Below are 16931 nucleotides of genomic sequence, written 5' to 3' on the forward strand. Positions count from 1 at the left end.
ATAAAATAAAATAAAATAAAATAAAGTTTCTCATTCAGATGTGTTTTAATTTGGCCCTTCAAAATGGCTGGGCAAAGGGTCTGCTGAACTATTTAAATCAGCTGCTTAACCACTGGCCTTTCCACCTTCCACCACTGCACGCCCCAGACCTCACCATAGGACTATTTGCCAGGGTGTGAGGAGTTAACAAATTCTATCCACTGTGTATTACTTCTATCTCCTGCATATTTAGGTTGAACTTAATAGTTTTGGGTTCTCTACTGAACTCCATCCTGGAGCCAAAAATGACAAGTTACCCAATGGTCTGTGGTTGCACACTGGTGGTATGAGACCATGATTTGTGCTTGAGTGGAAAGGAGCACTGAGATGGGAAGAATGCAGGAAATAGAGGAAACTGCCCCAAAATAACAGCAGACTCGACTTTCACCCCATAATTAGAGCTGCATCTGACAGTAACCCCTTCGAGGAGAACAGCAAGGCTGTCTGAGCTGTGGTCAGGTGGCTTAGCCACAAGCTCTGCTGTGTCTACAACAGGGATGGGTTCAACCTCCCTTTCTGGTCCTGCATCCCTGGGAAAAGTCCTGCCTTTCTTAAACTGGAAAATGGGAAAGGGCCTTAACACTCCCATGCTTCAGGAAGCTCCTGTGATGAATATGGAAAGTGCAAAATAAGAATTATTAATATTATTATTGCTGCAAAATGTGGCTGAGCTGACAAATCTATGGGTAGAATCATAGAATGGTTTGGTTGGAAGGGACCTTAAAGCTCATCCAGCTCCAACCCCCTGCCCCGGGCAGGGACACCTTCCACTAGAGCAGGTTGCTCCAAGCCCCTGTGTCCAACCTGGCCTTGAACACTGCCAGGGATGGGGCAGCCACAGCTTCTCTGGGAAAAGTCTGTGCCAGCGCCTCAGCACCCTCACAGGGAAGAGCTTCTGCCTCAGAGCTCATCTCAATCTCCCCTCTGGCAGGTTAAAGCCATTCCCCTTGGCCTGTCCCTACAGGCCCTTGTCCAAAGCCCCTCTCCGGGTTTCTTGTAACCCCTTTAAGCACTGGGAGTTGCTCTAAGGTCTCCCTGGAGCCTTTTCCAGGCTGAACAAGGTACAGAACAGGCACTCTTCCAGGCTGCACATGTGGTTCCTTTTGATGTCTTCCCATCCTCGGCATCCTCATCCCTTCTCCTCACCTCCAAAGCAGCATCTGCACAGCAGCAGGGTGAAGCAGATGAGTTTGTCCTTGCAAAAGTCCACAGCCTGTGGCAAACATTGCATTAACGTCAGCCGGAGCTGGATGAAGCCTTCAAGTATATAACACTGTAAGAGCACAAGGAACAAGCACAGTGACATTTTGGGGATGAGGACAACCCATCACACATGGAGATGTATGGATTCAGTACGAAACCATTTCTTACAAATGATTTATTTAAAAACCCCACAAAATCCTTCAGCTCTGTGGTTACTGCTCAGTGCTGGCACCACCAAGACCGTCAGCAGGAGCAAATGCTTTGGAGGGCACAAATTCAGAAGACTGCAGTGTCCAAAGGTTAAGGTGTGTGGACTAATCCACATGAAGGAGCAGGTTGCACCATTGAGGTGGAGGAGGCAGGCGTAGAACATGGACAGACTCCCATGGCAGTACAGATGTAGAACATACCACCCAGAACGTTAGGAAGCAGCCCCATTGTCCACCGCTCCAACCATCCATCCTTCACAGTTCAAGTGTGGCATGATTCACATGGCTTCACCTCCAATGACATGAATTTTTGGTGTCACACTTTGGATTCTGGGCTCTTTAGGGAGTTTCCTGCCAGTTTCTCCTTCTCTGGGTCCACCTTTGTCCCTGCTGCGTTGCTGGCTTCTCTCTCCTGCCGTCTGAGGATCACGTACACGGTCACAAAGCACAGGAAGGTCCCAACCTCAAAGAAAAACTGGAGACCAAGATACCTGTGGTGTGGAAGCACAATAAATCAGGGTAGCAACAGTGTTCCTGTGTGCATCAAGCACCAATACCCAGCATCCTGAGGCACCCAGCAGACACTGAACATGGGGACATGCTCCTTGGGCACATTCAGCAACCACTGCAAGTCTGGGTCCTGAGAAGGGTGGCAGGAAGAGGAGGAGGAGCTGTCAAGATGCACTTGTCTTTGGTGTTAGATTAAGAGATCATATCTGCTAATAAGGAAGCATATACAGAAGGTAATCTCGTTCAACCTGGGTCTGTAGGGACAGGCCAAGGGGGAATGGCTTTAAGCTGCCAGAGGGGAGATTGAGATGAGCTCTGAGGCAGAAGCTCTTCCCTGTGAGGGTGCTGAGGCGCTGGCACAGACTTTTCCCAGAGAAGCTGTGGCTGCCCCATCCCTGGCAGTGTTCAAGGCCAGGTTGGACACAGGGGCTTGGAGCAACCTGCTCTAGTGGAAGGTGTCCCTGCCCGGGGCAGGGGTTTGAAGCTGGAGGAGCTTTAAGGTCCCTTCCAACCCAAACCATTCCATGATTCTATGAGGACTCCACTATGTCCCTGGGGAGGTTGTTCCAGTGAACCATTCTCACTACAGCATGGGGAGTGCTTCTGGAATTGGACCTCTGTGGTCTATAGCAGCAACTTACATGGTCCTTGGCAGGGTTTTGACTTGTGCCAATGACTTCCCAAACCATTCCTGGGCATTGCTGGGAGTTAGCCCATGCAAAGGGATGTGAGTGTCCCTGTTTGCTTACCATGGCATATACAGCTACTTATCCCATGCAGAAGGCAGCCTGATGCCACATTTCCCCTGGTTTCCCTCTGCACCTTCATCCCTTATCCTGATGCTCATCCTTACCTTTGCCTGAAGAGGTTATTGTCATAGTATATGCAGGCTGCTTTCCTGTCACACTTCTTCTCCCAGAGGATGCAGGTTGTGTCGATGGCGCTGCCGTACAGAACAGGTCCTGGCATCCAGGCTGGAAGCAGACAGAAGGTCAGAGGGGGCTTTGGGATGTTATGGGAGCACCTTTGCCATGACAAACACAACCCTGGTTACTCTCCCATGTGTTAAGGGGGTGGAAAGTGGCTGGGGATGGTCTTTGCTGTAGCCCATGAAGCCACTGGTGCTGCACATCACACCAAGGGCTGGCTGTGTGTTTGCACCCCACCAAGATGCAAGATGGTCCTTCTTTCTCATTGCTCTTTGATAAAGCAGCATTGCTTATCCCAGGAATGATGCTCACCTCCTTCATGCACTGTGCATGTACGCTCCGTCCCACAACTGCAATGGCATGTTCTCCAGGTGAACATGAATTTTCACCATAGGAAAACTAACCAGTGGGATCACAGGACATGGTTTGCAGCTACCCTGATATGCTGAGGGCAAACTTTGCAGTATCTACACACTGTAGATAGTATCTACAGTATCTATCTATACACAGGGCTGGACCTAAACCTATTCCCTGCCCTCTGACAGGGCAGGGAATGTAAATGTACATGTAAATGTACCCCCATGGAGATGCCTCATTCCCTCTCCACCTGTGCAGCCCCTCAGACCCTACAAGGCAGCATCTTTCCCTGGCTTAGAACAGGCTTTAGTCAGCCTGAAACTCTTATTAAACATCAATCTGCAGCCTTGGGGCTGCTCAGGGCTGAAATCCCCACCAATCCCCAGCAGCTGCCATGATTTTCCAGGATGACATTTCAACACGTTTTCATTTACCTAAAACTCTCAGCAGCATGAACTGTATCCCAACAGCAAAGGACTTGTCTTCAGGCTGGATGCTCCTGAAACACAGAATGGAAAGCGTGCCACAAAGATGGATGTTTCCCTCCCTGGCCTCACATGAAGCCTTATGGTACCTCATCCCCAAAACCATCCTTCAACCCAACCAAGAACCCCAGGCAGCTCCCGTTTACATCAATGTCCTGATGAAGCTTCATTCATTAGGGCTAGAAGTCTTTTCCTGGCCTGGAAAACCTACTGAGCTCCATAACAGACAGGGAAGAGCTCAGTGAAGTATTTTTGCTTCTAGTTTAAAGAGTAAGACACAAACAGAACCCAATTTAGCCGCTGGCTCTGGCAAACACAAGCAATACAAGGGATGCTTTTGCAGCTGAAAAAGTGATTTACGCATTGAGGAAGTGGCTTTTTTTGAGGTGAGATGACCCAGTGTATATTTTGGTGGCACCCCAGTTTTCTGGAAGTATTTCAAGCTGTGGTTCCTGATGGGGTCACACATGGGAGAGGACAAGGTGAGAGAGGACCTCCAGGTCAGCACATCTCATAGCATCATGGAATGTTTTGGGTTGGAAGGGCCCTTAAAGCTCCTCCAGCTCCAACCCCCTGCCACGGGCAGGGACACCTTCCACTAGAGCAGGTTGCTCCAAGCCCCTGTGTCCAACCTGGCCTTGAACACTGCCAGGGATGGGACAGTCACCTCAGGGGCCTCAGCTTCCCTTTCCTCTCTGACTGCCTGGTGCACACATAGCTCGCTCATGGCATTAAAGGTTATTTAATTTGATTTAATAATAGCTGGGAGTCAAGGTTTTAGGTTAAAACCAGGTTTTAACCACAGCTTTTCCCTAAAAAGCAACTCTTTGGAGGGCTTTGACCACAGAAATGTGCTTGGGAATATCATTTATAGACTAACACATGGCTGTTCCCTTTCCTGCCTATCCCAGCCTGGGGCTTGTGCTGAGGTTGGCTCCAGCCTGCCCCATAGGCACATTTCCAAGGGTATAGGCAACTGCAGTCCTAATTGCTTCTCTGCACTGGGAAGGGACATTGTGTTCAAGGGAGATCCACCAGAAGGAAGAAAAGTAATTAAACTTCTTAATTTAACACAGAGCTGCGTTTATAAGTGCTGAAGTTCTGCAGTGCTGAGTTAATGGTGCATCTCTTTCCTAAGGTATCAGCCTCAGGGGAGAAGGAACAGGATCTACTGCTGGATCTGAAGGTTGCGCTAACACCAGGACTAGGGGTGTTAAAGGCAATGTAGGGTTCCTGCAAGCCCCACGGCCCCATTGATGGGTGGTGGAGCTGTGGGGGCCTGGCATGGTGTGACACCCGTTGATCCTTGCCTGAGCCTTTTGGTGAACACCACATTCCCTACAAGAGCAATTGGCCGAGCAACACTGGTGGCCCCATGATAAAGCCTCCAGCAGCCTGAAATCCCCACTTGGCTGCTTAACTCTGCAGGGAGCAGCAGCAACAGCCAAAGAGACCTTGGAGGAGTCTTTGTAGTCTTAGGGCAGCAGGAGCTCTGTTAGTGCTGGGTCTTCAGGAGCAAGTCCTGAAGGTCTCTCCTGCTCCAGCATTTGCTACTGGAGATGCTTGATGCTTCTATCCTGCCCCTTTGCTAGCAGCGCCACATCTTCACTAGCAAAGCACAGCCTGCTTCTGAGCCAGATGTAGCCTAGAAGATGGACAACCTCATGGAACCTACGAGGTTCCATGCCCTCATAGGAGCAGGTAACCCCATTCCCTGCACCAACACATGCAAAACCCATGTAAAAGCAACGGGAGGAACAAGGCATGAGGTGCAATATAGGGTTGATTTCCCCTCCAGTCCCTCAGCTGGAGAAAACCTTCCTCCTCAATCCAAGGACCCCTTGCTTTTCCAAACACCGCATCTGGATGCCTTTTCCAGCTGCACATAGACCAATACCAACCCAAGGTGCTCACCTGAGGATAAGCATGAAGGACGGCGTGTGGGACGTGCTGGCGAGGATCCCTGCCAGGCAGGACAGGATCACAAAGGGCAGGAAGAGGTGGGAGCAGCCGGTGCCGCAGGTCCCAGGTCTGGCAAAGCCCATGAGCCCGTTGTCGGAGATGCAGCTGCAGTTGGTGTAGTTCTGCAAAGAGGAGGGGAAACCAGAGGCTGCTCATCTGCTCAAGGCCATGGAGATACCAGGGGTAGATGCCGGCTGCCATAGGGTTGTATGAACATTCGTAGTAATTAGCACTCAACACTTCAGGGAGGGATTTAAGGGGAGGAAGAAACACATATGATGAAGATGGATGGGAATAACAGGCTGAGTGGATGAAGCAACACTTGTTCCCATCCCCACTTAAAGCCTACAACATACTCTCACCTCTGAAAGGAGGTACCAGATGCACCGTGTCCCATGGGCATCACCAGGATGTCACATGGGTGAGCACACAGGGGTGATAGGGAAGCTGGTATCACCATGGTACCTTGGTTCAAACCATAGAATCCTGGAATCCCATCGGAAGGGACCTCAAGGATCATCTGCTCCAACCTTTCTAGGCACAGCATGACCCAGACTGGATGCCCAGCACCCTGTGCAGCCCAATCTTAACAGTGTCCAGTGCTGGGGAGTCACCACTTCCCTGGGGACATTATTCCAGTGGCTGGTTGTTCTCAGTGGGAAACATTTCCCTCGTGTCCAGTGGGAATCTCCCCAGGAGGAACTTGTGCCCATCACCCCTCGGCTTTCCCATGGGACTACTTGTCCAAAGGGAGTCTCCATCTTCTCTGCAGCCCCCCTTTAACTCCTGGCACATGGGATCAGGTCTCCCTGAGCCTTCCCTTCTCCAGCTGAACAGCCCCAGCTCTCCCAGCCTTCCCTCACACACTGCCCAGCCCTTGGACCATCTTTGTGGCCCTTCTCTGGCCCCTCTCCAGCCCATCCACAGCTTTTCTGTGCAGCAGGACCCAAACTGAGCCCATATTCCAGGGGTGGCCTGACCGGCGCCGAGCACAGTGGGACAATGACCTCTTTACCCCTGTGGTGATGCCCTTGTTGATGGTCCCCAGCACCCTGTTGGGTTTCTTTGCTCAGCTGCTCACTGCTCACTTCTATGGAGTTTATATCCACCAGTTCCACCTACAGTGGTACCTTGGTTCATCTCTCTGTGCTTCCAGAGGCATCTGGAAGTGCTCCCAATCCAGATGCATCCTTGCCTTGTTGGTGTGAGCCCCAGCAATGCCTCCCTACCCCTTGTAGCAATCTTTCTATACTCGTGTTTCCAGTTCCATGTTTCATGCCTGTTGTGCACTGAAGATGCTTACACACAGGTTTATTTCAATGTCATCATCTGCCATCTGAATGCTTTGGCATCCTGAATAAATCTGGACTCTTGGCATGGAATAATCTCACCCACAGCTGTTAAAACATTAAAGTCTGATGTGAGTATACTCATCTGTGTTATATCTGTATTTAAGAGAGACATTGAGGTGCTGGAGCGGGGCCAGAGAAGGGCACCGGAGCTGGTGCAGGGCCTGGAGCACAAGTGTGACGAGGAACGGCTGAGGGACCTGGGGGGGTTTAGTCTGGAGAAGAGAAGGCTCAGGGGGGACCTTCTCGCTCTCTGCAACTGCCTGACAGGAGGATGGAGCCAGGAGGGGGCTGGTCTCTGCTCCCAAGGAACAAGGGATGGGACAAGAGGAAACGGCCTCAAGCTGCCCCAGGGCAGGTTTAGATGGAGCTGAGGAACAATTCCTTCCCCAGGGTGCTCAGGCATTGGAACAGGCTGCCCAGGGCAGGGCTGGAGTCACCGGCCCTGCAAGTGTTCACACCCCGTGTAGCCGAGGCCTCAGTGCCATGGGTTAGTGGTGGCCTTGGCAGTGCTGGGGAATGGTTGGGTTTGATGAGCTTAAAGCTCTTTTCCAGCCTGATTAATTCTATGATTCTATGATCTTAAGGAGGAAATCTCCAGGGGAGCAACCTGGACTCCATCCCTTGTACCCACCTTGTCTCCTGCTTCAAGACCCTCCATCCAGTGGCTGTGTGTAGAGCAGAACTGGCAATCAAAGCCAGAGCCAGGCTCAGGGGAGGATTAAACCAGAAATCACTTGCATGGAGAAAACGCAAAATCTCACCTTTGAGAGAAGGTCATAAATTCCTGGCACAGCGTTAGCAAAGGAAAGATGCCTCAAGGCAAGAAATAGGGATTTTTGTCTTTTTCTCCAGATATTAGTCACAATTCTCTTTTTCTTAAACAAGAAACCTCTTTTTAGAGACCTTTAAATAAAATGAGTGTGATCTTATTGTTGCTGAAGGGGGACAGATTCACACCAGGATGGCAGTTTGCAGAAGGGTGACACCAGAGGCAGGAGCAGCCCAGGGTCTCCTAAATCCCTGCTCCCGTATCACTGCCTGGGCAAGGGGCATGGCTGATGCCCGTTAAAGAGACCCACAAGGAGCTGCTCCTGGCTGAGAGCAGAGGGGGACATTTGGGATGAAAGGGGACAAAATCCATCCTCCTACCTCGAGGAAAGAGGATTTAATATTTTAAATTAAGGGATTTATCTTCTTCAGCCATCTGAAACGAACTAAACCAAACTCACCATCTGGGCTCCTTCTGCCATCATGGACAGAAAGAAGGGTCTCCAGGGGACCCACCACAGATGAGTGCCTGTGATAGCTGAGATGAATTTGGGCCGAAGCAGTTCACAAAAATGCAATTAGATAAATTAAAACTCACTTGATCCGTGCACCAAGCACCTTGCAAAGAGTCAGAGTCATGACATTAAGGGGACTTTGTAGTGGCTGGAGGCTCCAAGCCTGGAGAGGGACTTTGGACAAGGGCCTGTAGGGACAGGCCAAGGGGAATGGCTTTAACCTGCCAGAGGGGAGATTGGGATGAGCTCTGAGGCAGAAGCTCTTCCCTGTGAGGGTGCTGAGGCGCTGGCACAGACTTTTCCCAGAGAAGCTGTGGCTGCCCCATCCCTGGCAGTGTTCAAGGCCAGGTTGGACACAGGGGCTTGGAGCAACCTGCTCTAGTGGAAGGTGTCCCTGCCCATGGCAGAGGGTTGGAGCTGGGTGAGCTTTAAGCTCCCTTCCAACCCAAACCATTCTATGATTCTAAGATGAATCAATAGGTGGCAAGAAAATTCAGCAAAGTATCTCAGTGCTAAAGGAAGGGCTAATGTTGGCTTTACCAAGTAGTGTTTGATGGCACTATCCAGGGAGCCCCAATTTTTCTGTAGCATGTTGCTCCACATAATAATACATATAATCAATGCCGCAGTGGGTCACATTCAGGAACTCAGGATGTCAAAGGGCTGGAGCCATCTTTGGGAAGGAAGAAACAGTTGAAAAGACTGTTCTAAAGGCAGGCACGGGGATGCAGAAAAGTACATCTGGGACTAAGCCTTGGCAAAAAACATAATGGTTATCAGAATGAAGTGTTGTTAATTAACAAAATGCTGCTAAAAAGTGCCCAGACAGTCCCTTGCTGCCATTACATCCTGTGCCAAGAACCCAGCGGGAAACTGCTCACCCTGTATGGATTGCTAATGTGTTTCAGATAGGTATTTGAATTGGCAAAGCCTTACTTCCTATTCATTTGTTGAACTGTATTGCCTGGAGACTCAAACTGACAATTGGCACTGTAAAAACTCAGCCCTTTTGGGGTTTTGGTGGCAGGCAGGGAGCAGCAGAGGAGAGAAGCACAGGGCAGCATCATAACACTTCCAGGTCTGCAAATCAAGGCAAACGCTAGAGCAAAACCCGTTTCTCTAGCTCCCACATCAGGATTTTCCCACTAAATTATCCTCTTGTGCAGACACTTGGCTTGACACTGGTATTTACAGAGAGGATTCACATTGCAACTGGATCATGACTTTGCAACCTGCAAATCTGCAGGCTGAAAGGTGGAATAACATTGCTTTAACAGGGCCTTCCCAGAGTATTCACTGACAGTCTGCTAAATATCAGTGCTGTGTGTACTGGGGCAATGGTCCCTCCATTGGCTGGCTCAGAGCATACAGAGCTGCTCCCCAAGTCCCCAAAAGCAAGATTTACCTTCTTTCTCTTCATCTCTAGATATAGCATAGCTAAAACAAGTTATATGATGGAAACACCCAGGCTGCTTCTGCAACTGTAGGTATTAGTTGAGTGTTTTCACCTTCTAGTGGAAGGTGTCCCGGCCCATGGCAGGGGCTTTGGAACCAGATCATAGAATGGTTTGTGTTGGTAAGAACCTTAAAGCTCATCCTGGTTGATGAGCATTTAGGGGTGAAGGGGGAGCAGAAGGTCTTTGCACCTTCCGTGCATCTGTGCATGTTTTTTTCATCTTCCATGCAAGAAGACCACTCAAGCTGCTGTGTAACAAGGGAGATATTGAGGTTGGGGTTTGTGGAGCTAAACCAAACCCGACAAGGGAGAGGGGATAGGGAAGGACATTGGCATCCCAGCTGGGTACCTTGGCCAAGGACCTGTACTGGTAAGGACTGTGTTATACTGGAGAGTGCTAAGAGACACCAGGCTTTTCCTGGGAGGTTCTCAACCTTCTCCTGCTCATCCCACAGGGTCATGAAGAGCTTGTCCAATACTAAGGAACAGCAGAAAACCCAATCGCCAAACCTGAGCACCGCATGGGTCATCCCTCATTAGCCATCCCATGCCAGGACACTAGTGCAGAAGGAATAACTTACCAGGACTGAGTTGTTGTCTGCATCGATATTCACATCCCTGCAGCCAGCAGAACAGGGTGAGATGTACTCAATAGCATTGGAGCCACAGATTGGGTTATAGGCTTTCTCGGGGCAGTTGCACTGGAGGTTGCACTCCAAGGCATGGTGTCCAAATTCAGAGCTGCAGCAGGAGGAAAATATTAATGCATGGTATTAAGCATCAGTAATATGCATCCTATACAGAAAATACACTTCATGTATACTGAGATTAGCAAAGAAACACTTGATTGCTTAACAAAACTTTTCCCATATCATAGAATCATGGAGTGGTTTGTGTTGGAAGGGACCTTAAAGCTCATCCAGCCCCAACCCCTGCCCCGGGCAGGGACACCTTCCACTAGAGCAGGTTGCTCCAAGCCCCTGTGTCCAACCTGGCCTTGAACACTGCCAGGGATGGGGCAGCCACAGCTTCTCTGGGAAAAGTCTGTGCCAGCGCCTCAGCACCCTCACAGGGAAGAGCTTCTGCCTCAGAGCTCATCTCAGTCTCCCCTCTGGCAGGTTAAAGCCATTCCCCTTGTCCTAAATGTAAGTGAGGACCCATAGAAATTCCACTACAACCTCCCGAGCCTTTGCTCTGCCTGTACAAAGCATCCTGACCACAAACAGTCCAGAATATCACCCACTTCCTTCACATTTAGCCCCAAATGTGGGTTCTTCGTGTATTTGCAACACCGCGGAGGTGGTGATCTTCCCACTGAGGGCTCAGACCAGCTTCCACCAAGACCACAGGATGCTGAACATGGGAATTTACAGACACTTGGACCAAGCAGGTCCTGCCCATATTCAGCTGTGTTTGGAAGCTGCCACAGCTTTGAAGGTGTGATCCCAGGGCTGGCCCCTGCCCAAACTATTCGCCTCTGAGTAAGGGCTGCACTTTCCCAGATGAAATTTTAATCTTGGGCTGTTTGTGCCAAAAATGTTCACTTTGGGTTTCACAATCAGTCACTGAAGCTGGAAGGAGTAAGGACGCAGTGAACTCAGTGTTTATTCACAACAGCATTAATCTCTAGCCTTATTTTACCACCATTCACTGTTTCTCATGAGGGAATAAACCCATTTCTGGGTATTCTGCTTAACTCCCACCTCCACCCCAATGAGTGCAGATGGGAATTGTGGTGTACTCACATCCCTGGGAATGACCCCCCATTCCCACCCTGTCAGTACCTTTCACTGTAGGTAACACCTGCGACCTTCTGCGTGGGGCAGCCGAGGAAGAGGAGGGGGAAAGCCAGGACCAAGCAGAGGAACATGCCCAGGACGCACATGGCGCTGCATTGCCTCAAGGACATCTGGAACCGCTTCAGGATGGCACCACCGACCACGATGCCGACCATGGCCCCAGGGATGTTCACAGCACCTGGGGAAAGGCAGGTCCTGAACCTTGTTCTCCATCCTCTGATGCACATCAGCCCCTTCATTATAAGAAAGGCCCAAAAGATTTGCTGTTGGGTTCCTGTTTTGTAGCATCTCTGCTTTGATGGGGACCTTTATGCAGGGACTGGTGGAATGATGCTGAGAAAGAGCAGTTCTGCAATAAGAGCAGACTGGCTGTCTTATGTATCCATGCATGGATGATGTAGGTTCCAGTTGCTTCACCCAGCAAATGTGATTTTTCAGCGTAGACAGCAGAAAACATCGAGTGAACCCGGAGAGGATATTTAATGTCTGCATAATGCAGCCATCTGCCCACTTCTGTTGCCATCACTGTAAAACTGTGAAGGTTTCCATCACACGCTTGGAGTTCTACAAAAGCCACCTTTATGTAAGGGATCTCAAAATGCAATCTGTTTAATTCGACAAAGAATCAATGGGGAGGTTGCTTTCGGCCCATAAATACCTACACAAAGCAAGGTTTCCAACTGCAGAAGGCTTTTTGATCTAATGGAAAAGGCAAAGCAAGATTTAGTAGCTGGGAACAAAAGCCAGATAAATTCATCCAAGAAAGAGGTTTTTCACCCTCTAACATGGTGGGTAAATCAAGCCTGGGAACAGCTCAGCAGGGCACATCAGTGCAGGACACTGCTGCTGCTGCATTTAACCTTTCTGACTGTATTTAGTCTGGGCTTTGCCAGCCTGCTCTGCTCTTTTTCTTCTGATTTATTTGTTGTGAACTTCAGAAGAGTCTTTCTGTGAGGATTCATGCTGTTTGTGCAAAAATATGTTTTAAATACTTCCCTGTCTGGATCTCTGAACTCCCTAATTGATTTTATGTGAGTAGGGTGTTATTCTTTGTACTTTTATTACCATAAGAAGATCTCACAGGGAGACCTCAGCCTCGGACAGGATATTCTGGATATTACAATGCAAGCAAAAGCAGGCTAATCTCATGAGCACATATCCTGCTCAGCACTTACTTTTTTCCTTCCTAACAACACCAACAGCACACAGGTAGATCAACAACTACAAGCAATTAGTCCGACTATAGAAAACATGTTGAAGAGTTCAGGCATGATCAATACATCACCAGCTTGACTGGCCTCTTCCTCCAAAGTGTCTTCAAAATGCATTCATACATTTCTGCAGACTTTCATTTTACTTGCTATTTACAGGCCCTTAACCCAATGATTGATGTAAAGTAACCCCTGCTACAGCAACACACACGGTTCATATCCGTTGTTTCTTTGCTCCCTTGGAGCAATGACTTGGTTTCCTCTCTTTGATTATATTGAATAACTTGAGATAACAAACATTTCTCCAGGTCTTAAAAGATTTTCTTCTAACAAAAAGAGTAAAGGAAGGGAAGTAGCTAGTAGCTGAGAAACTATGGGCAAGGACCTTGTGTCACCTCTGTCTCGGCTCCACAGGGAGAGTTCCTTCTTAGGAAGGGTTCTTAGGAAACATAGAATGGTTTGGGTTGAAGGGACCTTAAAGCCCCTCCAGTTCCAACCCTTGCCATGAGCAGAGACACCTTCCACTGGAGCAGGTTGCTCCAAGCCCCTGTGTCCAACCTGGCCTTGAACACTGCCAGGGATGGGGCAGCCACAGCTTCTCTGGGCACCCTGTGCCAGCGCCTCAGCACCCTCACAGGGAAGAGCTTCTGCCTTATCCAACCTGAACTTCCCCTGTTTCAGTTTGAACCCATCACCCCTTGTCCTATCCCTCCAGTCCCTGATGAAGGTCCCTCTCCAGCATCCTTGGAGCCCCTTCAGACACTGGAAGCTGCTCTGAGGTCTCCACGCAGCTTCTCTTCTCCAGGCTGAACAGCCCCAGTGTTCTCAGCCTGGTTCCATATGGAGGGTGCTGAAGCCCCTGATCATCCTCGTGGCCTCCTCTGGACTAAACAGTAATCTCCAGCTTATGCTCTAAGAGGTGCTCAAAAGCCTTCACAGCAACACTTACCAATAATCATGTTGGCCAAGGATGCCGTGAGGGAGAACTGCCTCTCCAGGAACTTCCCCATGAACGTGGCTAATCCAGCAACCATGGCAGAGAGATTGACCTGAGCCAGCACCACCAGCAGGTAGACAGGATGGCGCACGTTCCTCAACAGCACCAGAGGGAAATCTGAAAAGAAAAGTAGAAACCTGTTGCATAGAGAGGAGGTGTACATCAATATAATCCATGCAAAGTGGCAAAACCTTGAATTTTCCTACATTTTATGCACCAATCTAACTCTTTAGGAGTGATGAGCTCTTCTGAATGTTTCATTTACAAAAGGGCAGAATGAGAGCTTTCAGGGTTTATAATTTCAGGGCTGGATAGAGTGACCATTTGGATATTATAAAGTCAGGATGAAGCATCAGGACACTGCAAAAATTGACATGAAAACTGCAAACCAGGGTGAGAGACGGAAGCTGATGATCCCTCATCCCACCTACCTCAGAGGCCAGCCACGGGATGTGTGAATCAATGATAGAAGTTAGTTGTTGCAAGCAAAAAAGTAAGATTTTCAGTTGGAAGTGACCTACAACAATCATCTGGTCCAACTGCCTGACCACTTCAGGGCTGACCAAAAGTTAAAGCATGTCATTAAGGGCATTGTTCAAATGGTCATTGCCCAACCTGCTGGAGCGAGGCCCTGGAGCTGCTGCGAGGGCTGGAGCAGCTCTGCTCTGGAGCCAGGCTGAGAGAGCTGGGCTGGGGCAGCCTGGAGAAGAGAAGGCTCCTGAAGGGGAGACCTTAGAGCAGCTCCAGTGCCTAAAGGGGCTCCAGGAAACCTGGAGAGGGGCTTTGGCCAAGGGCCTGGAGGGACAGGCCAAGGGGAATGGCTTTAACCTGCCAGAGGGGAGATTGAGATGAGCTCTGAGGCAGAAGCTCTTCCCTGTGAGGGTGCTGAGGCACTGGCACAGACTTTTCCCAGAGAAGCTGTGGCTGCCCCATCCCTGGCAGTGTTCAAGGCCAGGTTGGACACAGGGGCTTGGAGCAACCTGCTCTAGTGGAAGGTGTCCCTGTCCATGGCAGGGGCTGGAGCTGGAGGAGCTTTAAGGTCCCTTCCACCCAAACCATTCCATGATACTATGATTCTGGAGCAACATCTCCTGCTAAACTCTTCTTCAGAGCTGCCAGGGGCTTATGATGCCTTAGGAGTAATGCAACTGACTTTATGATATTCTTTCAGCCTCAGCTGAACTTCCATGAATACTGTCTCTATCTCTGGCCTTCCACGGGTGGTCTGTACCAGGATGGCTGAGAGCAACATGGAAACCTGCATGTCTTTCCCCCACCATCCATGGGCTGAGCACTGTGGCACTGAATAATTACAGGGGTCATTACAAACATGCATGCCCTGAGTAAACAGGGCCTTGGTTCATTTCCCTGGAGCTTTCTGGCAAGACTTCTGCTGAAACAAATACCAAAGGAGCTGGGAAGTCATTAAAAGTTAATTTATTTGTTTGCTGGGGTTGCAATTTCAATGTCCTTTTTGTTTCCATCATAAAAATATATGTGGTTTTGGATATATTTGGATGGGCAAGAACTGCTCCAGTGAATTCCCCTGTGGCTGAACCCTTAATGCTTGAGAAAAAGACATCTTCATCCTGCTCAGCAAAGACAGCTCCCCCCCAACACCATGGGATTTGGGATGCCTGATGCTGACACTCACCAGCTGGGAAGCTCCAGTTCTCCCTCCGGGAGTGATTTCTCCTTCATGCACATCCCAAACCCACTTTCTGCTCCCCCGAACCACCTCCTTCTCCCATGCTCCGTATCCGGCTTTGCAGCGCCCAAGCAAAGGGCGCATGTAAGGGCAACTTCCAGACAAACACATGATGAGTTTCCTAGATGAAAGGCAATATGCTGAGGCAGAGATAAGGAATTAACAGGGGGGATTAATGCAATGGCCTGCCATAAATTAATGGTGTTAATTCTTTGCAGCTCACAAACAATTGGGACAATCTTTATATCTGCTCCAGCACAGAGCCACTGGGAGATTGAGGCTGCTTGTCTGGGAGTTGTCCCAAGCTGTGTATTTGTTTTAGCTGTCCTGAAAGCTTATAGAATCATAGAACAGTTTGGGTTGAAGGGACCTTAAAGCTCACCTAGTTACAACCCCCTGCCACAGGCAGGGACACCTTCCACTAGAGCAGGTAGTGGTCTTCACCTCTTATGTGAAGAGCAAAGGTCCATCCATGGATGTCCCCTATTCAAAGACAAAGCTCTTGCTCATGGAAGTATTGCCTCTCCAGCTCAACACTCTGCTCTCAGGGTTAGGCAAGCAGCTCCCTAAAGACATTGGGGAGCAGCAAAAACAGGGCACAAGAGAGGGTCCAAGCATGCAAGGCATATTCAAGGACCCTGAAATACTGATACACTGGAGGGCTGGGAGGTTAGCATTCAACTATGAGTTGCAGTGATATCTCTGGGCTAGACCATGGTGAACCCCAAAGAGGGAGGTGGTTTTGCTCTTAACTATCATAGAATCATAGAATCAACTAGGTTGGAATAGATGTCTTGCTTTTTGAAGCATATTCCTGCCTAGTTTTCATACTGGAATACCTCAGACATATTGCAAATCTGAAACCTCAACTTGCTTGCTGAATGATCTCCCAAATTAATCCAGCCATTCATTGGAAGTAATGGAAATTTTCCACTGAAACAATTTCTTTTCCATAGAGCTCTTTAGCCTTTTCAAGCACCCCCTCTGCCACCCCAGATCAGAGCTATGAAGCTGCAACAGCGACCAGATTCCCCACTTCATGGTGAGAAACCATCCTCTGCATTCACCATCTTGTTACTAATTCAGCCTTACAGCTCCAGAGAAGAATCCAGGCAGATACTAACAGCAAGTGGAAGCTTTAAAATCATAATAAAAGAATATCCTTGAAAACATCTTTAGGCACCATAGATAAAAACCCCCAAACAAGTCACAAGCCCAGTGTTTTAATTGCTTTGAAGATCACCTTTAATGGCTTAATTCCCAGTACGCGCAACACAAGCTGCACATCCTCCCAAGGTGCTTTCAGCAGAAGCCTGGAAATTAGCAATGGAAATTACTCGAGGCTAAATCCTACCTTTTTGATTACTGCGAGCAGGTCTAATGCCCGCAAAAGGAGCACTTGGTGAGTACAAAGAGCGGGGTGCAACCCAA

The 16931-nt window shown here is 49.2% G+C and overlaps 1 protein-coding gene across 4 annotated transcripts in view; it reads right to left on the reverse strand.

The window, feature by feature from the left end:
* Nucleotides 1-1387: 1387 nt before the first annotated feature.
* The window catches only part of SLCO2B1 (solute carrier organic anion transporter family member 2B1), a 56734-nt gene continuing 41190 nt past the window's right edge, over nucleotides 1388-16931 (reverse strand). For all 4 annotated transcript variants that reach the window (XM_030477322.1, XM_030477325.1, XM_030477323.1 and 1 more), the window contains 7 exons: nucleotides 13745-13909; nucleotides 11570-11762; nucleotides 10367-10526; nucleotides 5647-5816; nucleotides 3682-3746; nucleotides 2815-2935; nucleotides 1388-1942 (listed from right to left, as the gene is read on the reverse strand). In XM_030477322.1, coding sequence (XP_030333182.1) covers nucleotides 1768-1942; nucleotides 2815-2935; nucleotides 3682-3746; nucleotides 5647-5816; nucleotides 10367-10526; nucleotides 11570-11762; nucleotides 13745-13909 — 1049 coding nt within the window. In that variant the 3' untranslated portion in view covers nucleotides 1388-1767. The remainder of the gene's footprint in view (nucleotides 1943-2814; nucleotides 2936-3681; nucleotides 3747-5646; nucleotides 5817-10366; nucleotides 10527-11569; nucleotides 11763-13744; nucleotides 13910-16931) is intronic.

Source organism: Strigops habroptila, chromosome 2 (genome assembly GCF_004027225.2).
Source record: "Strigops habroptila isolate Jane chromosome 2, bStrHab1.2.pri, whole genome shotgun sequence".
Classification (NCBI taxonomy): domain Eukaryota; kingdom Metazoa; phylum Chordata; class Aves; order Psittaciformes; family Psittacidae; genus Strigops; species Strigops habroptila.